The sequence below is a fragment of the Erythrolamprus reginae genome, chromosome 1, assembly GCF_031021105.1.
Source record: "Erythrolamprus reginae isolate rEryReg1 chromosome 1, rEryReg1.hap1, whole genome shotgun sequence".
NCBI lineage: Eukaryota > Metazoa > Chordata > Lepidosauria > Squamata > Dipsadidae > Erythrolamprus > Erythrolamprus reginae.
Genome location: NC_091950.1, coordinates 143,198,293 through 143,223,213, shown reverse-complemented (window position 1 = coordinate 143,223,213; position 24,921 = coordinate 143,198,293). Strand labels below are relative to the sequence as shown.

The 24,921-nt window shown below is 42.6% G+C and overlaps 1 protein-coding gene across 4 annotated transcripts in view; it reads right to left on the bottom strand.

Annotated features, from left to right (window-relative positions):
• Nucleotides 1-24,921, bottom strand: part of SLC43A3 (solute carrier family 43 member 3) — a 66,822-nt gene that overhangs the window by 21,864 nt on the left and 20,037 nt on the right. For 2 of the 4 annotated variants that reach the window (XM_070727344.1, XM_070727351.1), the window contains exons 2-3: nt 19,036-19,262; nt 16,933-17,062 (exon numbers count right to left, since the gene is read on the bottom strand). In XM_070727344.1, coding sequence (XP_070583445.1) covers nt 16,933-17,062; nt 19,036-19,219 — 314 coding nt within the window. In that variant the 5' untranslated portion in view covers nt 19,220-19,262. Of the gene's footprint in view, nt 1-16,932; nt 17,063-19,035; nt 19,263-22,172; nt 22,224-22,243; nt 22,373-24,921 lie in introns of those variants that run through there. The other 2 variants (XM_070727335.1, XM_070727362.1) reach the window with 2 other exon arrangements.

Here is a 24,921-nt window from a genome sequence, read left to right as displayed (position 1 = left end):
GAAAAGGGGGGGACATGATCGAAACATTTAAATATGTTAAAGGGTTAAATAAGGTCCAGGAGGGAAGTGTTTTCAATAGGAAAGTGAACATAAGAACAAGGGGACACAATCTGAAGTTAGTTGGGGGAAAGATCAGAAGCAACATGAGAAAATATTATTTTACTGAGAGAGTAGTAGATCCTTGGAACAAACTTCCAGCAGACATGGTTGGTAAATCCACAGTAACTGAATTTAAACATGCCTGGGATAAACATATATCCATCCTAAGATAAAATACAGGAAATACTATAAGGGCAGACTAGATGGACCATGAGGTCTTTTTCTGCCGTCAGTCTTCTATGTTTCTATGTTTCTAGATAGGTAGGTAGGTTGGTAGATGGGTAGGCAGTTGTGGCAATTATGGGCACTGTTAGAAGACAGAAAGTCAACTGGTCATCCAACTGTATCAATAAAATGAAATTTTGGATCAAGGATACTGGAAATACTCAGGGGAGAATGAAAGAAAGGAGGCTGACCAAGGAAGAGAATATAACAGTGATGGCGAACCTATGGCACGGGTGCCACAGGTGGCACATGGAGCCAGATCTGCTGGCACACAAACCGTTGCCCCAGCTCAGCTCCAACCTGCATGTGTGTGCCGGCCAGCTGCTTTTTGGCTCACACACAGGCTCTGGGAGGGCATTGTTAGCTTCCAGAGAGCCTCTGGGGGGATGGGGGAGGGTGTTTTTACCTTCCCCCAACTCCAGGGAAGCCTTCAGAGCCTGGGGAGGGTGAAACACAAGCCTACTAGGCCCACCAGAAGTTGGGGAACAGGCCTCTTCCAGACTCTAGGGGGCCTCCGGCAGTGTTCCCTCTAATTTTTTTTTTGGGTGGGCGGAAAAGTATACAGTGGTACCCCGATTATCGCGAGGGTTCCGTTCCAGGACCCCTCGCGATGATTGGTTTTTCGTGAAGTAGCGGTGTGGAAGTAAAAACACCATCTGCGCATGCGCAGATGGTGTTTTTACTTCCGCCGCAGCAGCGAGGAGCCGAAGATTGGGGTTTCCCCGCCGCCCACGCAAACTCCTCGCTGCTGCCGCGCCCGCCGCTTGTCCGCCTGCCGCTTGTCCGCCGCCTGCCTGCCCGCGCGCCCGCCCTTCGCCCGCCCACACCGTTCACTCACGCCGCTTCCCAGCTGAGTCCTGAAGCGAACTTCCGCGTTTGGCTTCAGGACTCAGCTGAGAAGCAGCGCTGGGGTTTCCCCGCCACCCACGCAAACTCCTCGCTGCTGCCGCGCCCGCCACTTGTCCGCCCGCCGCTTGTCCGCCCCCTGCCTGCCCACGCGCCCGCCCTTCGCCCGCCCACGCCGTTCGCTCGCACCGCTTCCCAGCTGAGTCCTGAAGCGAACTTCCGCGTTTGGCTTCAGGACTCAGCTGGGAAGCGGCGCTGGGGTTTCCCCGCCGCCCACGCAAACTCCTCGCTGCTGCCGCGCCCACCGCTTGTCCGCCCGCCGCTTGTCCGCCGCCTGCCTGCCCTTCGCCCACCCTTCGCCCGCCCACGCCATTCGCTCGCGCCGCTTCCCAGCTGAGTCCTGAAGCGAACTTCCGCGTTTGGCTTTAGGACTCAGCTGGGAAGCGGCGCTGGGGTTTCCCCGCCGCCCACGCAAACTCCTCGCTGATGCCTGCCGCTCGCCCTCCCGCCAGCAAGAGGGGGAAGACCCAGGGAAGCCGCCCAGCAGCTGATCTGCCCAGCGCCATCTACGCATGCGTGGCCATAGAAAAAAGGGCGCAGATGGTGTTTTTACTTCCGGGTTGAAAACTCGCGATATAGCATTTCGCAATGCTCGAGATCGCGAAACTCGAAGGACCACTGTAGTGTCTGAGCGGCAGTCCCTTTGGGACTGGGCGGCACAGAAATAGTAAATAAGTAAATAAGTAAATAAGTAAATAAGTAAATAAGTAAATAAGTAAATAAGTAAATAAGTAAATAAGTAAATAAGTAAATAAGTAAATAAGTAAATAAGCAAATAAGCAAATAAGCAAATAAGCAAATAAGCAAATAAGCAAATAAGCAAATAAGCAAATAAGCAAATAAGCAAATAAGCAAATAAGCAAATAAGCAAATAAGCAAATAAGCAAATAAGCAAATAAGCAAATAAGCAAATAAGCAAATAAGCAAATAAGCAAATAAGCAAATAAGCAAATAAGTAAATAAGTAAACAAATAAACAAACAAACAAACAAACAAACAAACAAACAGGCAGGCAGGGAGGCAAGCAGGCAAACAGGCAAGCAAGCAAGCAAGCAAGCAAACAAACAAACAAATAAAAAACCCACCCTGTTTTGCCTCAGAGAATTTCAAAATAAAATACTGTACTGTGTGTCTATAACAGTGAGCTCATAATAGGGCAACTCTATCAATATCAAAATGCCACTTAAATAGTTGAGCTAGTTTCAAACTAGATTTTGATTTTCTTTCTCTCTTCCTTACTCCCATTCTTTTTTCTTTCTCTTTTCCTTCCTCTCTTTTTTCTATCTGTTTCTCTCTCTTCCTCTCTTCCTCTCTCTCTCCTTCCCTCTCACTCTTTCCCTCTCGGCTTCTGGGCAGGTTTGGAAAACTCTGAGTTGATGATGATTTTTAAGTGAGCGATTGCTCACTGCTCAGCTTAGAGGGAACTATGTCCTCCGGGAAGGTAGGGGAAGCTGTTTGCACCCTCCCCAGACGTCGCACACTCTTTTGGCACCTGACCAAAAAAAAAAGGTTTGACATCACTGGAATATAAGATTGAAATTAAAATGGGAGAAGTGATCAAGAAGGTACTTTTGGGGGCTAAATTCTACTTTCAGCTCATTAGCAATGCATCATATGATCGGCACAAGCTATCATGAAGTTTCACATGAAGCAGGCTTTGAAACTATTCACAAAACAACATCCAGTCTGCACTTTTTGAAACCAAAGCAGTTGCCTCCTTCACTGCTGAGGCTGCCTCTGGCAGTTTCAACAGAGACTCTTCTGATGCTTCCAGCCAGCTCCTGGATATGCCAGCAGCCACCTCTCTGCAGGCCCAGCGCAAGAAACTTCATCTGGTTAGTGGAACTTTAGGATGGGTGCTCTGGGATAATACAAAGCACAAAGCCCAACTGGAGATGCTTTGCACCAGTAACATGTCATCTGAAGCACGACCAGAAAGGAATCAGAGCTCTTCTCTTGAAAGTCCAAGCAACAGGAAGAAGAGCCAAACAGCTTACTAATCTTCTCTAAGATTGGTAGACATTTGTCCAGAAACACCCCAGCCAATACATTGGTGGGCTGGAGGATAAATATAGAGTGGAACTTCACTCCTGATTGAACTTCAGTTGCTGGTCAGCTGGGCCTTTTTTTCTTCTGGACAGAGATATATCAGCCTGACGTTAGTTGGGGGAAAGATCAGAAGCAACATGAGAAAATATTATTTTACTGAAAGAGTAATAGATCCTTGGAACAAACTTCCAGCAGACGTGGTTGGTAAATCCACAGTAACTGAATTTAAACATGCCTGGGATAAACATAGATCCATCCTAAGATAAAATACAGAAAATAGTATAAGGGCAGACTAGATGGACCATGAGGTCTTTTTCTGCCGCCAGACTTCTATGTTTCTATGTTTCTATGTTTTAAATTAAAAGACTGAAAATTGTTGGAAAAAGGAAAGTCTTAGTAAATTCACTCCAGGTGCCAAATATAATAATAATTTAAGAATAATAATTTATTAGATTTGTATGCCGCCCCTCTCCAAAGACTCGGAGTGGCTCACAACAGTAATACAAAATACAACTCCAATGTTACAAGCAAAAACAGTTTTAAAACCCTTAATTAAAAACAATCATACAACCCAAACAAACCATACGTAAAACGGAGCAGCAGAGGGGAATCAATTTCCCCATGCCTGGTGACAAAGGTGGGTTTTTAAGAGTTTGCGAAAGGCAAGGAGGGTGAGGGCAGTCCTAATCTCTGGGGGGAGTTGATTCCAGAGGGTCGGGGCTGCCACAGAGAAGGCTCTTCCCCTGGGTCCTGCCAAATGGCATTCTTTTGTTGACAGGACCCAGAGAAGGCCAACTCTGTGGGACCTAATCGGTCACTGGGATTCGTGCGGCAAAAGGTGGTTCCGAAGGTATTCTGGTCCGATGCCATGAAGGGCAAATATCCCAATCCATAAGTGCTGCAAGGTAACTCATGTCACAGGTGATTGCAGCGCCTATGAATATCCAAGAGTGTGTACAAAATACAAAGGTCTCACAGCAATTACATGGGATTTGCCACAATAGGATGACAGGGAGAGGCAAGAAAGTGGCAACAGCTCTTGTATAACCCACTCACATCACTTGAACATCTTCACACATATCTAGCAATACACCAGGGCCTCATCCCTGTAGGAACTGGCAGACTGGAGTTCTAAACCAAAAATGTTTTCAGGTATATAAAGAGTCCATGTAAGATTAGATTAGATTAGATTTATTGGATTTATATGCCGCCCCTCTCCGCAAACTCGGGGCGGCTCACAACAAAGTAAAAACAGTACATAATAGCAAATCCAATACCCACCAATCCAATTACAATTTTAAGCTAAAAAATTCATAAAAAACAACCCCAGAATATTAAAAAAACAAGCACACAATCATTCTAACACCAAAACGACATGGGCAAGGGGGAAATGTTTCAGTTCCCCCATGCCTGACGGCAGAGGTGGGTTTTAAGGAGTTTGCGAAAGGCAAGGAGGGTGGGGGCAATCCTAATCTCAGGGGGGAGCTGGTTCCAGAGGGTCGGAGCCACCACAGAGAAGGCTCTTCCCCTGGGTCCCGCCAGACGACATTGTTTAGTCGACGGGACCCGAAGAAGGCCAACTCTGTGGGACCGAACTGGTCGCTGGGATTCATGTGGCAGAAGGCGGTCCCGGAGATATTCTGGTCCGGTGCCATGAAGGGCTTTATAGGTCATAACCAACACTTTGAATTGTGACCGGAAACTGATCGGCAACCAATGCAGACTGCGGAGTGTTGGAGTGATATGGGCATACTTAGAGAAGCCCATGATTGCTCTCGCAGCTGCATTCTGCGTGATCTGAAGTTTCTGAACACTTTTCAGAGGTAGCCCCATGGAGAGAGCGTTACAGTAGTCGAGCCTCGAGGTGATGAGGGCATGAGTGACTGTGAGCAATGACTCCCGGTCCAAACAGCCTAAGATGCACCTTGCATGGGTTTATGTAGGAAAGTTCCTCCTAGGTGGGAGCAGGCAGCTCAAGACTAGACACCCATGAAAAGCAGGTACCAGTGATTGGAGGAGAGACAGCGTGACTGGCTTGCAACAACACACACTAGTCAATTAATGTGCCGGAAATGCATACCAGGAAATGTATTTGTGCTAGGGGAATTTGGAAAACACCACTTTTGCCAAACAAGCAAAAAAAGATTTAAAAAAAGACAAACAGAGACTGTCTTTATGGTGGGCAGAAATGAGGCTGAGGTCAGCATTATGCATTCATGTTCTCAACAAGTGGTTGGTGAGTCATTTTCGGGCCAACACAAGAAACACACAGGAATTCTTTCACACAAACTTCATCAAGCAAGTTAAGCATCAATTTGTATGAAGAAATGATAAAAGACCAAAAGTGTCAGCCATCGACACTGATTCATAGCAAGTCTCTCTAAAGCAGTATTCCCCAACCTTGGCCACTTGAAGATATTTCAACTTCAACTCCCAGAATTCCCCAGCCAGGAAATGCTGGCTGAGGAATTCTGGGAGTTGAAGTCCAAATATATTCAAGTGGCCAAGGTTGGGAAACACTGCTCTAGAGTGCTTTACCCTTTGCTCCCCCAATTAAGAAGAAAATCCTGTTTCTGAAACATAGAAACGTAGAAGTCTGACGGCAGAAAAAGACCTCATGGTCCATGTAGTCTGCCCTTATACTATTTCCTGTACTTTATCTTAGGATGGATATATGTTTATCCCAGGCATGTTTAAATTCAGTTACTGTGGATTTACCAACCATGTCTGCTGGAAGTTTGTTCCAAGGATCTACTACTCTTTCAGTAAAATAATATTTTCTCATGTTGCTTTTGATCTTTCCCCCAACTAACTTCAGATTGTGTTCACTTTCCTATTAAAAACACTTCCCTCCTGAACCTTATTTAACCCTTTAACACATTTAAATGTTTCAATCATGTCCCCCCTTTTCCTTCTGTCCTCCAGACTATACAGATTGAGTTCATTAAGTCTTTCCTGATACGTTTTATGCTTAAGACCTTCCACCATTCTTGTAGCCTGTCTTTGGACCCGTTCAATTTTGTCAATATCTTTTTGTAGGTGAGGTCTCCAGAACTGAACACAGTATTCCAAATGTGGTCTCCCCAGCGCTCTATATAAGGGGATCACAATCTCCCTCTTCTTGCTTGTTATACCTCTAGCTATGCAGCCAAGCATCCTACTTGCTTTTCCTACCGCCCGACCACACTGCTCACCCATTTTGAGACTGTCAGAAATCACTACCCCTAAATCCTTCTCTTCTGAAGTTTTTGCTAACACAGAACTGCCAATGCAATACTCAGATTGAGGATTCCTTTTCCCCCAAGTGCATTATTTTACATTTGGAAACATTAAACTGCAGTTTCCATTGCTTTGACCATTTATCTAGTAAAGCTAAATCATTTACCATATTACAGACCCCTCCAGGAATATCAACCCTATTGCACACTTTAGAGTCATCGGCAAATAGGCAAACCTTCCCTACCAAACCTTCCCCTATATCACTCACAAACATATTAAAAAGAATAGGACCCAGAACAGACCCTTGTGGCACACAATAGAAACTGCTATTTGCTTTGTGTAGAGCTTGCTTATTGTTACCACTAGATGGATTTCTTCACAAAGTAATGAGTTTCTTGGCTCATAGCAGGAAAGGAAAGAATTAAATCCTCTTTACCAGCCCTAATTCATCTGCCATCCCAGCTCTAGCTATAAAAACTGCAGGAGAAAGTTAAAAACTGCAGTCAATCATATACATTTTACCCATAACTTTCAAAAAAAAGGTTGGGAACCTTTCAACTGGCTACTTCATATTCATGACAACAGTTTAGTGGCAGTCCTACTGCAATACAGTTTAGTAATTAAATTTTGAGGGGGGGAAATACCTATTTGAAATATGGTTATTTTCACTTAATAATATCACATCTTCAGAATGGTGAGTCACATCTGACAATTAAGAAAGACCAAGATGAATTTCAATTCTCAAATGCTTTTTGGAGCAAGAAACAAAAATAACCATCTTAGCTAATTCCAGATATTCTTGGTATTACATTACTCTACAGCAGTGTTTCCCAACCTTGGCCACTTGAAGGTATTTGGACTTCAACTCCCAGAATTCCCCAGCCAGCATTCTCTGGCTGGGGAATTCTGGGAATTGAAGTCCAAATACCTTCAAGTGGCCAAGGTTGGGAAACACTGCTCTACAGTGTTACCACATTGAGAATGTTTCCTGCAGTTACCCAATGAAGTTCAGTGGTTTGTGAGGAGGGGTGAAATGATTCATTGATTTCTGCAACGTTTACTGGAACCGCAATAAGCATGCAACGGTTTTAGACATGAGAGGAAATGCCTGGATTGAACACAATAATTTCATATACAAAACAGCAGATTCAAGGAAAATTGAGCAATCCAGTAAATGGCTGGGAAAGTAAAGGGGGATTTTACCTCTCTTTCTTGCTCCTACTTCCTCAATGGAGGGAAAGTGTTAAACAGTGACTTGAGAATGTTCCTCTGAAGACAATATTCTCATTAAAAAATTCACTTGTTTGGCTCTCTGACCTTTTCTCGAGCCCCTATTTTTAGGCTAGTAATCATAATGAAAGGCATGGCTCGCCAGATCATCATGAAGATGAGTCAAAGACACTTTATATTTCATGATATAACTGAGAAAAGGCAGCAGCACACAGAAGCAAGCACCCCTGCATTCAACCAGGGAAGCTGGATTCAGAGGATCTATGAAACCTGATAGGCCTGATTATTGCAATTAGCAGCATTGGATACATCTCTCTCTCTCTCTCTCTCTCTCTCTCTCTCTCTCTCTCTCTCTCTCTCTCTCTCCCTCTCCCTCCTAACATAGTTTCTATTAAACAATTTTGTCTTTAAAAACAACATAAAAACAACCATAAATACAGAAAATAAATGTCACAAAACAATACATAGCATTTATGATCATTTTACAGCTTTCCATATCAGCATATGTAATTTGCTTTTGTAATTCTCTATTAATTATATTGTAATTCTCTATTCTCCATTACTATACAATGGTACCTCTACTTAAGGATGCCTCTACTTAGGAATTTTTCTAGATAAGAACCGTGTGTTCAATATTTTTTTGCCTCTTCTCAAGAACCATTTTCCACTTACAAACCTGAGCCTCCGAAACTGTAACCTTAAAAGGCAGGGAGAAGCCTCTGTGGGGCTTCTCTAGGAATCTCCTGGGAGGAAACAGGGCCAGAAAAGGTGGGGAGAAGCCTCCATGGGGCCTCTCTAGGAATCTCCTGGGAGGACACAGGGCCTCCATCCTACCTGTGGTTTCCCCAATTGCACACAATATTTGCTTTTACATTGATTCCTATGGGAAAAATTGCTTCTTCTTACAATCTTTTCTACTTAAGAATCTGGTGACGGAACGAATTAAGTTCATAAGTAGAGGTACCACTGTATTATAATTCTCTATTCTCTGTTACCTATATTTAATTCTCAATAGTAGTATAATATTATTATAACATATATTTTAACAATTATAATGATACTACAGTTTATATACATTAATATTTATATCTGTAAATTTTATACTATTCAATTACTCCAGTTTAAGTTTCGTCAATACTAATTTGAGCATTTCCTATTTTGATTTCTATTTTTGAGCCAATTATACATTTTATTCCATACTTTTATAATAATCCGAATCATCTCTCTCTTTTAACTCAATGGTCATTTTGTCCATTTCTGCACATTCAAGTATTTTCCTGTTTCATCTGAGGGTATGTTACTTTGTTTCCAATTTTGTGTAAATGTGTTTCTAGTTGCAGTGAGTATAGGTAGTGTAATGTATTGAAGTTTTTATACATTTTCAAGTCCAGTATTCCTAATAAGAACAACAGTAGGAATACTTAATTACTACTAACAATACTTCAGTAGCCCCCTACTAAAGTAATGATTTTGTCTTTCTATCTATAAAAGGAAACTACAGCCATCAGTGGGCTGCTTTAGCCTGGGGGATACTATGCTGACCACGGCTCTCACTGGGCTTTGGTGAAAGGCAGACGCCCTGAATTCCATACTTCCTTCTTTGGAATCTGCTATTTGTAACCCCTTGTCTGACTCTTCCACAGCACGTCATTGCTCCCATAAGTAATTCCAAAGGAAAGATTGTCCTCTCTGCTTTCTAGAGACTGAGATGGATTGTTTCATCCAGTAATGGTGAACCTATGGCACAGGTGCAAAAGGTGGCAAGTGGAGCCATATCTGGTGGCATGCGAGCTGTTGCCCTAGCTCAGCTCCAACATGCATGTGTGTGCCGACCAGCTGATTTTTGGCTCACACAGAGGCTCTGGGAAAACATTTTTTTCTTTCAGAGAGCGTCCAAGGGGGATGGGGGAGGGCATTTTTACCCTCCCCCGGCTCCAGCCTGGGCAGGGCGAAACATGAGCCTACTGGGCCCACCAGAAGTTGGGAAACAGGCCATTTCCAACTTCTAGAGAGCCACCGGGGGGGGGGGCAGAAAAAGCTGTTTTCACCCTCCCCAGGCATTGAATTATGGGCATGGGCACTCGTGCATGCCTGATAGCAAGCGAGAATGCTCATTCAGCACCCAAGGAAAAAAAAAGGTTCGCCATCACTGGTTTAATCCATGGACTCAACAGTACCAAAAGATTTCGTCACCCATCTTCTTTTTCTAAAAAGCTTTTCACCCAGTCTTTACATCCCCAATTGTCTCCTGTAATAAAGTGGCGGTATTCAGACACTTGATGGAACTCTTCTGTCTTCTGTTTCCACCCCGCCAGGCCTCTCTCTCAGCCTTGATTCTGCTGGCTGAGAGGCAACATTTGCTTTCATTCTACCCAGTGGGGAACCTGCAGAGAGCTTTGCCTACCAAACCTGAGCACCCTCCTCAGCCTGGGCAGTGCAAAGCTTGGTGTTTGGAGCCATTCCATTCTGCTTGGGGGGGGGGGACTTCTAAAAGGGTATTAATTAAAAGGGTAATTTTTAAAAGGGTAATAATGCTGGAGAGTTTCCACTTTTAAAGCATCGGTCTCATGTCTCTAACATGAGTTTTGCTAATTTTGGCAACCACAAAAGGACCCACTGTAACCTTTTCCGTTTTGTATGCTGCTCCCGCCCCCAGCTGCTTTCTGCGTCTTTCATTCACTGGCAACGAAGCCGCTTGACTTGACTCACAGGCGCTTTGCTAATGCTGGTTGACTACAAAGGCTGCCTCTTTCGTAGTGAAACTAAACTTCTCCCACCTAACTCTGCTACCATACCTCTTTTGAGCTTTTGGCATGAGCTCCCGGAAGGGAAAGTTTTTAAAAAATAATTCTTTACATTGTCATAGGTGATTTCTTCTTCCTGACCAGCATTCATTGTATTTGTCTTTTTCTATAGTTAAAAGAAGCCTACTGTTCTATAAGCCAGTCAAAGCAAGTCACTTCTTAACCATGCTTACTTTTAATAGAAAAATGCACCGCAGCATAGATTAGATGTTCCCGTTAAAATCAAAGTGGTTAACATTTGATTGACAGAGCTACTTGTGGGTAGTCTACAAACAGCTATTTTTGGAAGGAGGGAAATGTTTTTAATAGGAAAGTGAACACAAGAACAAGGGGGCACAATCTGAGGTTAGTTTGGGGGGGGGAACCAGAAGCAACGTGAGAAAATATTATTTTACTGAAAGAGTAATAGATGCTTGGAACAAACTTCCAGCAGACATGGTTGGTAAATCCAGAGTAACTAAATTTAAACATGCCTGGGATAAACATATATCCATTCTAAAATAAAATACAGGAAATAGTATAAGGGCAGACTAGATGGACCATGAGGTCTTTTTCTGTCGTCAATATTCTATGTTTCTATGAAAGAATTGCTGGTCCAAAATTCACACCGTTTCCTCACTTGCGTCATTTCTCTGCCCTAGACATAAAATGCCCTTCCTTTGCAAGACTGGACTGGCACCTTTTACCTTTGAAAGGATTCTTATTCTCAAAGTCTTTCAGTGATACTTTAAAAGTGAGGCAAATGTATAGTCTGGAGGACAGAAGGAAAGGGGGGGATATGATCGAAACATTTAAATATGTTAAAGGGTTAAATAAGGTCCAGGAGGGAAGTGTTTTTAATAGGAAAGTGAACATAAGAACAAGGGGACACAATCTGAAGTTAGTTGGGGAAAACATCAAAAGCAACGTGAGAAAATATTATTTTACTGAAAGAGTAGTAGATGCTTGGAACAAACTTCCAGCAGATGTGGTTGGTAAATCCACAGTAACTGAATTTAAACATGCCTGGGATAAACATATATCCATCCTAAGATAAAAATACAGGAAATAGTATAAGGGCAGACTAGATGGATCATGAGGTCTTTTTCTGCCGTCAGTCTTCTATGTTTCTATGTTTCTAATGTTTGCATTGTTTTGTTCAGGTCTCACCCACCACTGGAATGCAGGCCCATGAAGGTGTCATGAGATGGCACGGACCTTGAAAGAAGAGTCTTCCTCCCCCTGCTTTGCATGTGCAGCTGAGTATTTCCAGGAGACTCGGCCAGCTCCAGGAAAGTGGGAGGGAAATAGCCTCTTCAGCATTGCCCTCCTGCCTGTGGTTAATCAGTCCACTCACACGAGGTGCATAATTTTGCCCACTCCATTAATACTGGCAAGTCAATTAAGGAACTTAAAAGTGCAGCCACAGCAAATATCAGCTTCCTGGATTGTAGTCACGCAGGAAACCTTGGACTTCCAGCTGCATAAAACGAGATGAGGTTTGGCCCCGCTGAAAGTCTCTCAGAGACAAAATGCTTCGTAGATACAAATCAGCAGGGCTCAAAGATCTCGACTCTTATCACCCCACAAAGGAAACCGTCTACTACACTACAACTCCTAATTGATCATAAACACACTTCATTAACAGGCAACAGGATCAGGTCCCCAGGTACTGACCTATTCTCCCAATCAGTCCTGTCATCAACAGTCTATATTTAATGCATTGTAAAACTGGCTGAGAAAATGGGGAGTCATATTAAAGGGGCATGCATAAACACACCAGCGTGCCTAGCATCTCTGTCCTAATATTCATATCCATTTCATGTATTCAGAGTCAGGTTTATACTTATATCTGTTATCTAATACATGCTTGATGAAACAGACAGACAGACAGACAGACAGACAGACAGACGGACGGACAGACAGACAGACAGACAGACAGACAGACAGATAGATAGTGTTGTGGGTAGCTCTGGCCCAGCTCCTGCCCCAAGGACTGTGGATGTGGGGGAGACATCCACATGCTGCAGGCCACTTTTGCCCCCGGTGGAATCTGATGATGAAGGCTCCTCTGACCAAGAAGACATGAGTGACAGGGAGGAGGAGAGTGTGGCAGACAGCTCAGAAGGAGATCAATTATCTAGCTCCTCCTTGGATTCAGAACAAGAGTTAATGATACAGCCACGCATGAGGAGAACGATGCATAGGCAGCAACAACTGAGAGATTATTATCAAAGAAAATGAGGCCACCTGTGGTTGAGTGGGGCTGTAATAATCAGTGAGGCTGCTATAAATAGCAGCCTGTGGGTTTGGCCATTGTGGAGGATTATCTGATCCTTATGTTTCGTGACTGCTTTACTGACTTTGACCTTTTGTGTGCTGATTTTCCCCCGCTTTGAAACTAAGCCAGGGCAAAGTATGTTTCACTTTGTGAAAGAAGAAGAACTGTGAATTGCCTCACAGCTGCAAGCTAAGTATCACAGAACTGATAAGGGACTTGTACAAATTACCAGTTTGTTTGGAGACGAGTGCTCTTTGCTATACCAAAAGAGGGCTTAGTTTAAGTGAATTTTCATTATAAAGAACATTGTTTTGAATTTTCAAACGTGTGTGTGTCTGAAATTTGTACCTGTGAATTTTTGGGAGGAGTCTACCAGAGAGCCCGGCAGAACAGATAGATAGATAGATAGATAGATAGATAGATAGATAGATAGATAGATAGATAGATAGTCAGACAGACAGACAGACAGACAGACAGACAGTATTTTTCTGGCACTGAATTTCCATTTGGTTTGATACTAATAGACAGAGAGGAATTAGCTGAATAAATGGAATTAGTAGGTGTGCATGGGTGAAATTTTGTACTCTTGGAGTTCTTGATTTTGAAGGACATTTAACTGTTGAATCAAACCTGTGTCTTAAATTTAAATAAAAATTGGTTTGAATAAACTCAAAGCCATAAGAAATCGAATGCCACAGCATCCTGAATAGAAATTCCTAAGAGATAACTATAAGTAAACAATTGCAATGAAGGGGGGAAATGATCTACAGTAGATCAGGAGAAATTAGTGAAGCTGCCCAACACAGCTTAGTGAAAATCTAAACACAAAAATAATTGATGTAGGAAAAGGTAGATAGCCAAGAACAGCAGAACTGGTATCATTGATATCATGACAAAAAAATAATAACAATAACAATAACAGGGAAGTGCCTGACTGGTGATGAAATACAAAATCCAGCATAGTAATCTCATTTGCTGTGTCGTATTGTTGATATAGTAATGATAATAATAATAACAATAATTAATAAAAGAAGCTACACTTATTAAAAATGTTTCTTTAAATATATTCACAGTAAAAAAATTAATCTGTCCATATACCAGCGGCTCAGTAAAAATCAAAACAGTACTAGCAGCTAGCAAAAGAAAAGGCAGAAATGTAATTCCTATTTTGGTTCAATTTTCTCTCCTCAAAAGTTGAAGTCTTCATAGGAAACTAAAAAAAAAAAGATGAGGGCTAAGACCAAAGACTAAAATAGAATAGAAGTATCAAAAGGATATCTCAGAGATCCATGAAGATCAAGCAATCCTGGATTCTCCATTCTTCAATCTTTTTCTATACAAATATGGGTGGAATGGTTCTAAATCTTGTTACTTCGTATGAATTGTTTCACATTTCTATGATTTCCTTTCCCATCACAAATTTTTAATCAAACAATTAAAATTTGCCAAACGTGCTAACAAAAACAAAAGCATTTATCTTTGAATATCTAATTCCATTTGGTAGATGGCTATGATGAACACAAAACTTTAGACACATCACTTGGGGTGGGGGTGGGAATAGTGCAATTCCTATTCTACTTCCTAAGGGTGCAGCTCTCCCCTCTCTCCACCCAGAGGGTGGCAAACTATGCATTAAAGTATGTGGAGATGAGTATTATGTCAAGAAAAAACAGTTATCTGGGCTTATGGAGGCTGCCTGGGTTGTCAAAGATAATAGGCATTTATCATTTCAGCTGTCTGGCAGTTCTGATAGACTGGAAAGGCAAGAGAGAGAGAGAAAAGAAAGAGAGAGAGGGACGGAGGGAGGGAGGGTGCACATTTTTATATATGTACAGCACAGAATTTCTGATCAACATAATTCCCTTCTGTTACCATATGCTGAGCGGAAGGAACTTTTATCTCTTCTATCACCAAAGCCTGCTCCATGCATACAGCAAGCATAGATTAACTGTTTCAGACTGTGGGGCAATTTTAATGTGTCTTGCATTAACAAATTGCTTCCCATTATAATATGAAAAGAAGAGCGTCTCTCCACAATGTTCCACTTCATTATTTGCAGAGTGGTCTTGGGGAAAGAAGCCAGCCCCATCCCACCCCCCAAAAAAACGATGCCCTCCATGCACAGACTAAAGGGTGCGTGGATACCTCAGCACTCACTCCCCCGGATCATTTGCTTCAATTACAACACTTTTCAGCCCATTTGCATTGCTGAATCAGGTTGCAGAGACTGGAGATTTTTTGAGGCACTTTTGATGGGCAATATTTTGGAAGCAAAGGAATGCTCCCCAAATTTTATATGGGGTAGGGGAGGAGGCCATAATCATGGGGGGGGGGGGGGGGTTAATACAAGAAGCCACATTACACATGTAGAGAAGACTAAGAGTTTTGTAGATTTAGAAACCAAGTTAACACTGTTAATTAAGCATACTATATCACTGATGCTGTGATTAGCAATAGCACTTAAACTTATAGTATATACTGCTTCATAATACTTTACAGCCCTCTCTAAGCAGTTTACAGAATCAGCCTATTGCTCCCAACAATCTGGGTCCTCATTTTACCCACCTTGAAAGGATAGAAGGCTGAGTCAACCTTGAGCTAGGTAAGACTTGAACGGAAAAACTGCTGGCAGCCGGCAGTCAGCAGAAGTAGCCTGCAGGTACTGCATTCTAACCCATGCACCACCACAGCTCATGCGCTTCCAGCATTTCCCACTTGAAAATGCATGAGCCTAAAAATGGTGGAAACTTATTGTTATCTTATTCACAAAAAAACAGTAACAGGCAGAAAATGAGATTTATATGCTGGATTTCGTATCACAATATCACAAGTCGAACACTTCCCAAGCGTCTAGGACTGTGTGGTGTATTTTTGTATAATGATGCGCCCAGATCCAAGTACGGTGGCCTTTTGCAACTGACAGATTGTGATTTTGTGAATGTTTATTGTTTTCAAATGCCGGCTGAAGTCTTTTGGCACAGCACCCAGTGTGCCAACCATTACCACTGGGACCACCTGCATTGGTTTATGCCAGAGTTGTTGTAATAATAATAATAATAATAATAATAATAATAATAACAACAACAACAACAACAACAATAATAATAATAACTACTACTACTACTACTACTATTACTACTACTATTATTATTATAGAAACATAGAAACAAAGAAGACTGACGGCAGAAAAAGATCTCATGATCCATCTAGGCTGCCCTCATACTATTTCCTGTATTTTATCTTAGGATGGATATATCCCAGGCATGTTTAAATACCAACCATGTATTGCTGGAAGTTTGTTCCAAGGATCTACTACTCTTTCAGTAAAATATTTTCTCACATTGCTTTTGATCTTTCCCCCAACTAACTTCAGATTGTGTCCCCTTGTTCTTGTGTTCACTTTCCTATTAAAAACACTTCCCTCCTGAACCTTATTTAACCCTTTAACATATTTAAATGTTTCGATCGTGTCCCCCCTTTTCCTTCTGTCCTCCAGACTATACAGATTGAGTTCATTAAGTCTTTCCTGATACGTTTTATGCTTAAGACCTTCCACCATTCTTGTAGCCCGTCTTTGGACCCGTTCAATTTTGTCAATATCTTTTTGTAGGTGAGTCTCCAGAAGTGAACACAGTATTCCAAATGTGGTCTCACCAGCGGGATCACAATCTCCCTCTTCCTGCTTGTTATACATCTAGGTATGCAGCCCAGCATCCGACTTGCTATTATTATTATTATTATTATTATTATTATTATTATTATTATTATTATTAGTAGTAGTAGTAGTAGTAGTAGTAGTAGTAGTAGTAGCATTAGTATTAGTATTTTGTAAACTGGTGCTGCTCCAAGAACCACACACGTGCAAGCCTATGCCTATTCTTGACAGCCTCAGAGCTGTCTTTCTCCCTCTAGCAAAAGAAAAGCTTTCAGAGCTGGGGATTAAGTGTTGCATGACAGGAAGGAATTCAGCAGGTTCTCATCTGATCAAAGAATCTGCCAAGTTCTTTTTATGCAATTACTAAAGGCAAAGGTGCTCCTGAAATTCCACTTTGGTTCTCCAGCATAAGGTACCTCTGAGGAAAAAAGGCAGGGAGGGAGGGAGTGGGGGAGGGAGGGAGGGAGTTGTGTATCCAACACTTACACGGCAAGCAGACGGGCTGCTGTGGTGCCAAAGCGATCAAAGATGTAGCCAGTAGGGAAGGTCATGAAGTTGTTCATGAAGGAGCCAATGGTGAAGATGAGAGAGAACTGTCCATCTTGAGCAGTGCAGTCTGTAAACGAGTGAGGAAATTTAAATGTAATCCCTAATGCCACATAAAACCACAAGCAGATGTTTTCTAAGTCTTATCTTCCATACTATGGCTTTTCGTTCTCCAGGTTTTCCTGTTCAACCCCACCAACTCTGTATTTTTAACAGCCAGCAATTCTCTTCTGGAATAAGAGATGCAAGGAGACTTGAAAATTTCATATTCAAAACCCTTTTACCTTTCACCATGGCCTCAGCTAAGCTGTTATTAAATTCAGTGAGAAGACTTTAGTAAGCACAAAGCAGAATTTAAGCCCACAGGCCATATATTGGGATGGGCCATAGGGCTGATAACCATCTTTAGTTTTTGCACTTGGTGGAATGTTTTTTTAAAGGCTCAAGCAATTGATGGAGCCTAGTTCAGGATGATGGAATTGGTTTGAAAGAGTTACAAGTAGCATGTGCTTACCATATTTTTATTTTATTTTATTTATTTGTTTTGTCAATTACATATTGGAGGTATGTAAAGATGTAATAATATGAAGGTCTTGGAATATTCGGGTTTCTTCCCATGTAAGTTTCAGAGATTCCTGGCAGCGTTTTGACGAGGTCCCAATCATTATCTTTAGGCTGGTGCTTTTGTCCTTGTGTTAGGGTGAACACAAGGACAAAAGCACCAGCCTGAAGATGAGGAGTGGGACCTCGTCAAAACTTCACCAGGAATCTCTGAAATGTACAGGGGAAGAAACCCAAATATGCCAAGACCTTCATACTTGAACCGGTGAAAATCTATGAAAACAAATATAATAATATTTATATACATAGTAAAAAGAAAAATAAGGGAAAAACATTGGATATAATAATATTCATATACAGTGGTACCTCGGTTCTCGACCACAATTCGTTCCAGAAGTGTGGTCGAGAACCGATTTGGTGGAGTACCGAATTAATTTATCCCATAGGAAATAATGGAAATTGGTTTAATTGGTTTCCAACCCCTATTTCCTTTATTTCCTATGGGATAAAGATCTGCGGTCTAAGCACTCCAAGCTGTAGTAAGGGTGGGGGCAGCTGCAATACGGCAGTTTCGGGGGGGGGCTCCTTTCCTCAGTGGTTCGTCTTCTTCCCTTTAAGCAGCTACACCAACTTTCTCCTTCCCGGCGGTGGCGACGGCGGCGGCGGCTTTCCTTCGAGCAGCAGCAGCGTCGGGAGCATCACATGAGAAAGGGAAGCCACTGACGTTCCCGGCACTGCTGCTGCTGCTCGAAGGAAAGCCACTGCCACCATCGGGAAGGAGAAAGTTGGTGTACCTGCTTAAAGGGAACAAGACGAACCACTGAGGAAAGGAGCCCCCCCGAAACTGCCGGTATTGCAGCCGCCCCCACCCTTCCTACAGCTTGGAGCGCTTAGACTAGAGACTGGGAGGCTGTTTAGTGGGCAGCCAGGATGGGCATGTCGGATTCCGACTCCCATTCCGTCTTACCCCGTCCCCTCAGATCTTGTAGCATTTCGGATAATAAACAAAATTTTCTGTGGCTGTTCGGTATCCGAATTTTTGTTCAGATACCGAAGCAAATTTTTGCCAAAAATTTTGTTTGTTATCCGAAATGCACGAGAACCAAAGCGTTCGAGTACCAAGGTACCACTGTACATGATACTAGTAAAAAAAAAAGAAGAAACATTAGGACAGGGGAGGGAAGGCACACTGGTGCACTTATGCACGCCCCTAACTGACCTCTTAGAAATTGGGAAAGGTCAACAGTGGATAGTCTAAGAGCAAAGTTTTGGGGATTAGGAGATGATACTACAGAGTCTGGTAGTGAGTTCCATGCATCATGTACTCGGTTACTAAAGTCGTATTTCCTGCAATTGAGTTTAGAGCGGTTAACATTAAGTTTGTATCTGTTGTGAGACTGTATGAAATTAATTGCACGTTTAACCTTTGTAAATTCAACAAAGGATAAAATCCCTTCCCCCTCCTGTCTTCTCATATCATACCTTGAGTTTGATTGATGGTTGCATTGGGAGCTGACTGGCAAAGGTTCTTAAAGTAGCTCAGATCTTTGAGGACAAAAACCAGCGACGTCCACCCGAAAATGACGCCCGCAAAGCACATGCACTCCACCAAGCCTGTGATTAATGTAGCCAGACGTTTGGCTCTTTCCGACTTCCAAGACTCCATGGCATCAGGAGTACTTTCCTTCTGTTTCTCTGACTTTTCTAATCTGGCAGATGAAGGGGAAACAGGAATGATTAATGGTATGATTGGTCCCCTACTTCATTCTAAACTACTATTTCATTGCATAGCCTAGAGTTTTTTGGATAAGCTGCAGGGCAAATGCCTAGGTCACTTAACTCCGAGCCAGAAATAATAGCAGACAGGCCAAGGCACTGAATATATGTCTCACCCTAAACAAAAGTTAGCAAGTAACATTACGGTTTAGTACAATGGATGAACTAGTCAAACATAAATCCCTGGAACTAAAACAAAGATGCTCAACAATTCATACATTTCTGAATTATTCATTCATTAATTCATTCATTCATTCATTCATTTATTTATTTCAATACACAATGAAGGTTATAAAGGATATACTCGTAGTAAAATATATCAATGAAAGAATATAAGAGAAAATATAGGAATAAAATATATCAATGAAAGAATAGAAGAAAAGATATAGGAGAGACAAGAGGACAGGAGACGGAAGGCACTCTAGTGCACTTATGTACGCCTCTTACTGACCTTTTAAGAATCTGGAGAGGTCGATCGTGGATAATCTAAGGGTAAAGTGTTGGGGCTTAGGGAATGACACTACAGAGTCCGGTAGTGAGTTCCACGCTTCGACAACTTGATTACTAAAGTCGTATTTTTTACAGTCAACTATGGTAACAATTGAAAGCTTTCATCCAACACTGAGATGACTCAGTTGCTTCTGCACTGAAATGTATAATTGCTTTCTGACATTGGTAGGGTTGCTAGGCCTTTCTTGACAGCCTCCCAAGAATGCTGACCATATTTCTCATATCTTTGTTTTAAGTGAAGTCCAGGCAATGACAGAATGACAGCAGTAGCTACTCTTTGGACATGCACTCCCTAAACAATATTTGGCTGGCTAGCAATCGCTTCCACAACAAGGCTGGGGCATGGAGAAAACTTCTCGCCACTTGAAATGAAATTTCACAAGATTGTTCAAACTAGTTTGCCACTACAAAGCCTTTAAGTTCAGAAGGAAAAAAAGCAACCCAGCTGCCAATGAAAGCCCTTATCCAAACTTAAACACTGCAGGAGATGAAGGCTAGAGAAGTTTTACGTAGGAATGGGATAGGTAATTCCCCTGAGTTTTTAACATTCTTCCCTATTGGTCCAAGCAAGGAAAAAGGTTATTGTAACCTTGTCTATTTATCACTTGCTCTTTCCACCCCGGGTATTGTCTTGAGGAACATATTACTTATATTTATACCAACCCAGAAGAGGGGAAGGAGGATGAAAGTAAGAAGCCATGCCAGTATAGTTTCATCATTTATATTATGCAGATGATCGTTGCTAAACAGGAAAGCATTGTCTTCAGCATCTTGCAAGATTCAGAGCCATATCCTGCCATCTGCTCAAGTTAAGGCAACGAACATTCTGTCAATCACCTATCCTCCTGCTTGTCATGTGCCAGAGCCTCCAGGTACCCCCCTCACTTTCTATGCTTCTAACATTTTCCCATCTTTCATGGCAAGCTCATCACTACACATTTCTGCAACGCTACATGCCATTAGTCGGAAGCCGTTTTGTCTTCAGTTATTGTGTTAGGTTGTGTATGGATAGCTTCATACACGCCATGTGCATGCAATTCTTTGTGTGTATCCCCCCCAAATACACAAATATGCTGTATTGCGTAACTAATAACCGCATCCCTGCCTGTGAATCATTAATCACACATTCTTTTTAATAAAAACCTGTTCCCTCTAAACTGTGGGTGGTGGTAAATGTTAAAAATAATGTTCTGCCATTTCTGGGTTCTGCACAATTTGCAGCCCCTTCAAAATGTTAACTGTTCATACTGAGTCTTTGTTGCTAGTAAACAAATATCCCATCGTCCTCACTCATTTGGAAAGGGACTGAAGCCTGGTTTCATCCCTCGGGATCTGCTCCATTCTACAAATTCAGGGTCAAACTTCCTTTGCTGTGAAAATCTGTGAGCACACCAGGTGGTGTTGCAGAAACATAACAACAAGGAAAGCAATCGCTCCAGCAAAGTGGCCTTCTTATAGAGTAGAGTAGCCCTTCTCTAGTGAACTGGCCTTTTTGCATTTTGTTGAAGGTCGGCTTAAAAAAGCAAGCAAGCACTAAGAAAGCAAAGTAAGTTAAAATGCAGAAAGGCTGAAAAGGGACACAAAAGTTCAGGATATTTTCCCTTACAACTGCATTGTCCATTATAAATTATGATCTATAGCAAGCATCTTGTCTTGTCTCCTGCTCGGTCATTCAAAACGCAAAGTTGTGTGTGTATGTTATTGTTGGCTCCTACACAAAGAAATGTGTGCCTTTACGTTATTGTTGGTGTGGACAAGTCCCTACCCTTTTCTTAGCAAGATTTTCAGGATTAGCACGTTCTTTTGCCTGGTCACCCAGCTATCTCTGTGCCTAAGGCAAGATTAGAACTCATACTCACCCACTTTCTAACCTTCTGCTTTAAACCACTGCAACATACTGGCTCACAATAGCCTTATTCAAAGTAGTTAAAATGTTACAAAATAGCGAACAAGTTCTTGAAGCTCCCTGGATTATTTTTCCCAGATGATTTGAATAGCTTGCTTTTCGAGAGAAGTTTGAGAAGAGCTGGAAACAACAGAGTCCATTGCAATCCTCACGTAACCCGTACAGTCCAATGAGTCTGGAATCACCCTATTAGGATATTTCCCAGCTCTTAATAATCAACTGCCCTCCCAACAGAGCTCCATCGTCTTCACTCTCATCAGATACGTCTCCATAATATTATCCGTTCTACCCATTGAAACTCCCATCACTTTAACTCACATTTAAGTTATTTTCAACCTCACAGAACCCCTGATCCCTCACAGCCTCTGGTCTTTCTTACTTTCACTACATTTGTTTTCAGAATTGTATAATTCTCCAAAACACGTACCTATGTCAAGCTTATTTTAGGCTGTGCAACAACCAAAAATGAAGAGAAGAGTGTACCGATCTCTGACCTACCTAGTATTCTCAGCAGCAGGATCAGTTTTGTTCTCCATAAAATGTTCTTGGAAAGAATATGGGAGGCAGATGGATTTCTCAAGAGAGGAAGCTCTTCCAAGTGAAGACCGTATGGCTCAGAGGGATCATCTGTAGGAGAAAGCAGAAACTGATCCTTGACCACATCTAGCTATCATGTGCAACAGAGTGAACGATTTATGCCTCCTCCCTTGAGTCTCCTCCCTTCTCACAGGAAGGAAATGGATGAAGCAACATGAGAAACTGAATTGTGGAAACCTATATCGATTCTGCAGACAGTAATAGAAACATCATGATATACCGACATTTCATATTTTCACAAATTAATGCCTAGGCTTCTGTATCAGCTCACTGTACTAAGTTATATCACATGCCATTCTCATTAATATTCCTGGGAGCAGACTTACAAACATTCATTTTGCTACAGGTAAATATGACAGAGTATATGTGGGGTAAGTGAGGATTGCAAGCATCTATCTATCTGTCTGTCTGTCTGTCTGTCTGTCTGTCTGTCTGTCTGTCTGTCTGTCTGTCTATCTATCTATCTATCTATCTATCTATCTATCTATCTATCTATCTATCTATTGATTTATTGGATTTCTATGCCACCCCACTCCGAAGACTCAGGGCGGCTTACAACATATAAAAAGCAGTAAATTACAATAACATAGCTATCTAAACTCCCTAAATATTAAAGTCAATCACACCCATTCATACAACAATCATATAATCATTCGTTAGCCAGGGGCTAAGATCTCATTGGTCCAGGCCTGATGACATAAATGAATCTTAAAACTCTTACGAAAGACAAGGAGGCTGGGGGCAGTACGAATCTCCAGAGGGAGCTGATTCCAGAAGGCCGGGGCCGCCACAGAGAAGGCTCTTCCCCTAGGTCCTGCCAAACGACATTGTCTAGTTGACAGGACCTGGAGAAGGCCAATTCTGTAGGATCTAACCGGCCACTGGGATTCATGTGGCAGTATTTCTTTAAACTGTTGCACCTTTTCCCCCTTCAAGTCCTCCTCCTCAAAGATTAAGTGTAGAAAGACTCACTGGATCTACTGTTAGCTTCCTCAGCTCTGATTTAGAACAGGGGTGAGCAATTAATTTTGCCATGGGGCTGCATGAGAAATTGGGATGGTTTTAGAGGGCCGGACTAACGCTTCGTCATGGAGTGGGCCTGCGGTGCGCCTGCGCAGAGGAGGCCTCCCTAGCTCTTCCTGGCCCGCTGCTGCCCCCCTCCACTGCCGCCACTGCTTCTCCTTCTTCCTCTCCTTCCTCCGCTACCGCCAATTCCTTCGCCCGCCTGCACCTCAATCGCCACCGCTGCTGCTTCTCCCTCTTTCGGCCACTCGCTTGGCTCTGCCAAAGCATCTCTCTTGGGCTCCCGACATCACCCACAGTGATCTCATCGCCTAGCGCTCACCTTATTGTCAATGTCCTGAGCCTCCCTCGGGCAGAGGAGCTGCGCGGCTGCCTCCAGACCGCTGTTTCCAGGCTCCCACCACAGCCCCGAGACATTTTTCACAGATAGCGGCAGGCCGGTCACAGACAGTGGGCAGGCCGCATGCGGTCCACGGGGCCGCCTCTTGCCCAGGTCTGATTTAGAACATGGCCCCCAAACCTGGCAACTTTAAGACTTGTGGACTTCAACTCCCAGAATTCTCCAGCCAGCATAGAATTCTAGGACTTGAAGTCCACAAGTCTTAAAGTTGCCAAGGGTGAAGACCTCTGCTTTAGACTATGGTGTTTAAACGTGGGAAAGGGGATGAAAAATGGTGGATGCATGATCTACCTAGAATATTGTGAACTGCAGTCTTATTTTGTAAATGCATTGATTTCCACAGTAGAAGACAAGGGAGATCTCAGGTGTTATGGAATCATCATGCAGGTGAAACAACTTTTTTTTTGCTTTATGAGTATAATGAAATAGTGATGCATTTGATGTTATCATGGCTTGGACAAGACAACCACTGCTGTTTGGGCCAGAAATATGGAAACCTGGATGTTTAGTTGCAAACGACAAAGGGCTTGCAGCCTCACAACTGTTGTCAGCAGCAGTGTTTAGCCACAAAGCGCTACAGGTGCTCTTTATCCACTAACCCAGGGATAGGCAAAGTTGGTTCTTCTATGACATGTGGACATCAACTCCCAGAATTCCTGAGCTAGCATGGTTGGCTCAGGAATTCTGGGAGTTGAAGTCCACAAGTCATAGAAGATCCAACTTTGCCCACCCCTGTACTAACCTTTCTCAAATAGGATTAATGACAGTCTCCACACTTCTGTTTTCACCTCAAAAGATCACTTCCAGAAATGCACACATAGAACTATACACTGCATGAAAATTTTTACTCTTACGATATTTTATGATTTTGCTATGCAAGGGCCATTTCTTCCCAGATTAAAAAGTGCATAGGAATCTACATGTTTCCTTTTTCTCTTCCCCAGCCAGCTCCTCTAATATTTGCACCATAACAAAGTTCTTCTCCCTGCCCCTATCAAGCAAGAAGGAAAGGCTGGTGCCTCTTTGTCCCTTATCATTGCCTCCAGGCTAAGCAAAGTAAAAGGAGAGGCGGGCAACCAAACAATCCAATGGGAGGTGATCAGAAATTATCTAGAGGCAGAAGAGGTCCTCCTCCAGAGCTCAGCCTTTTGTACCA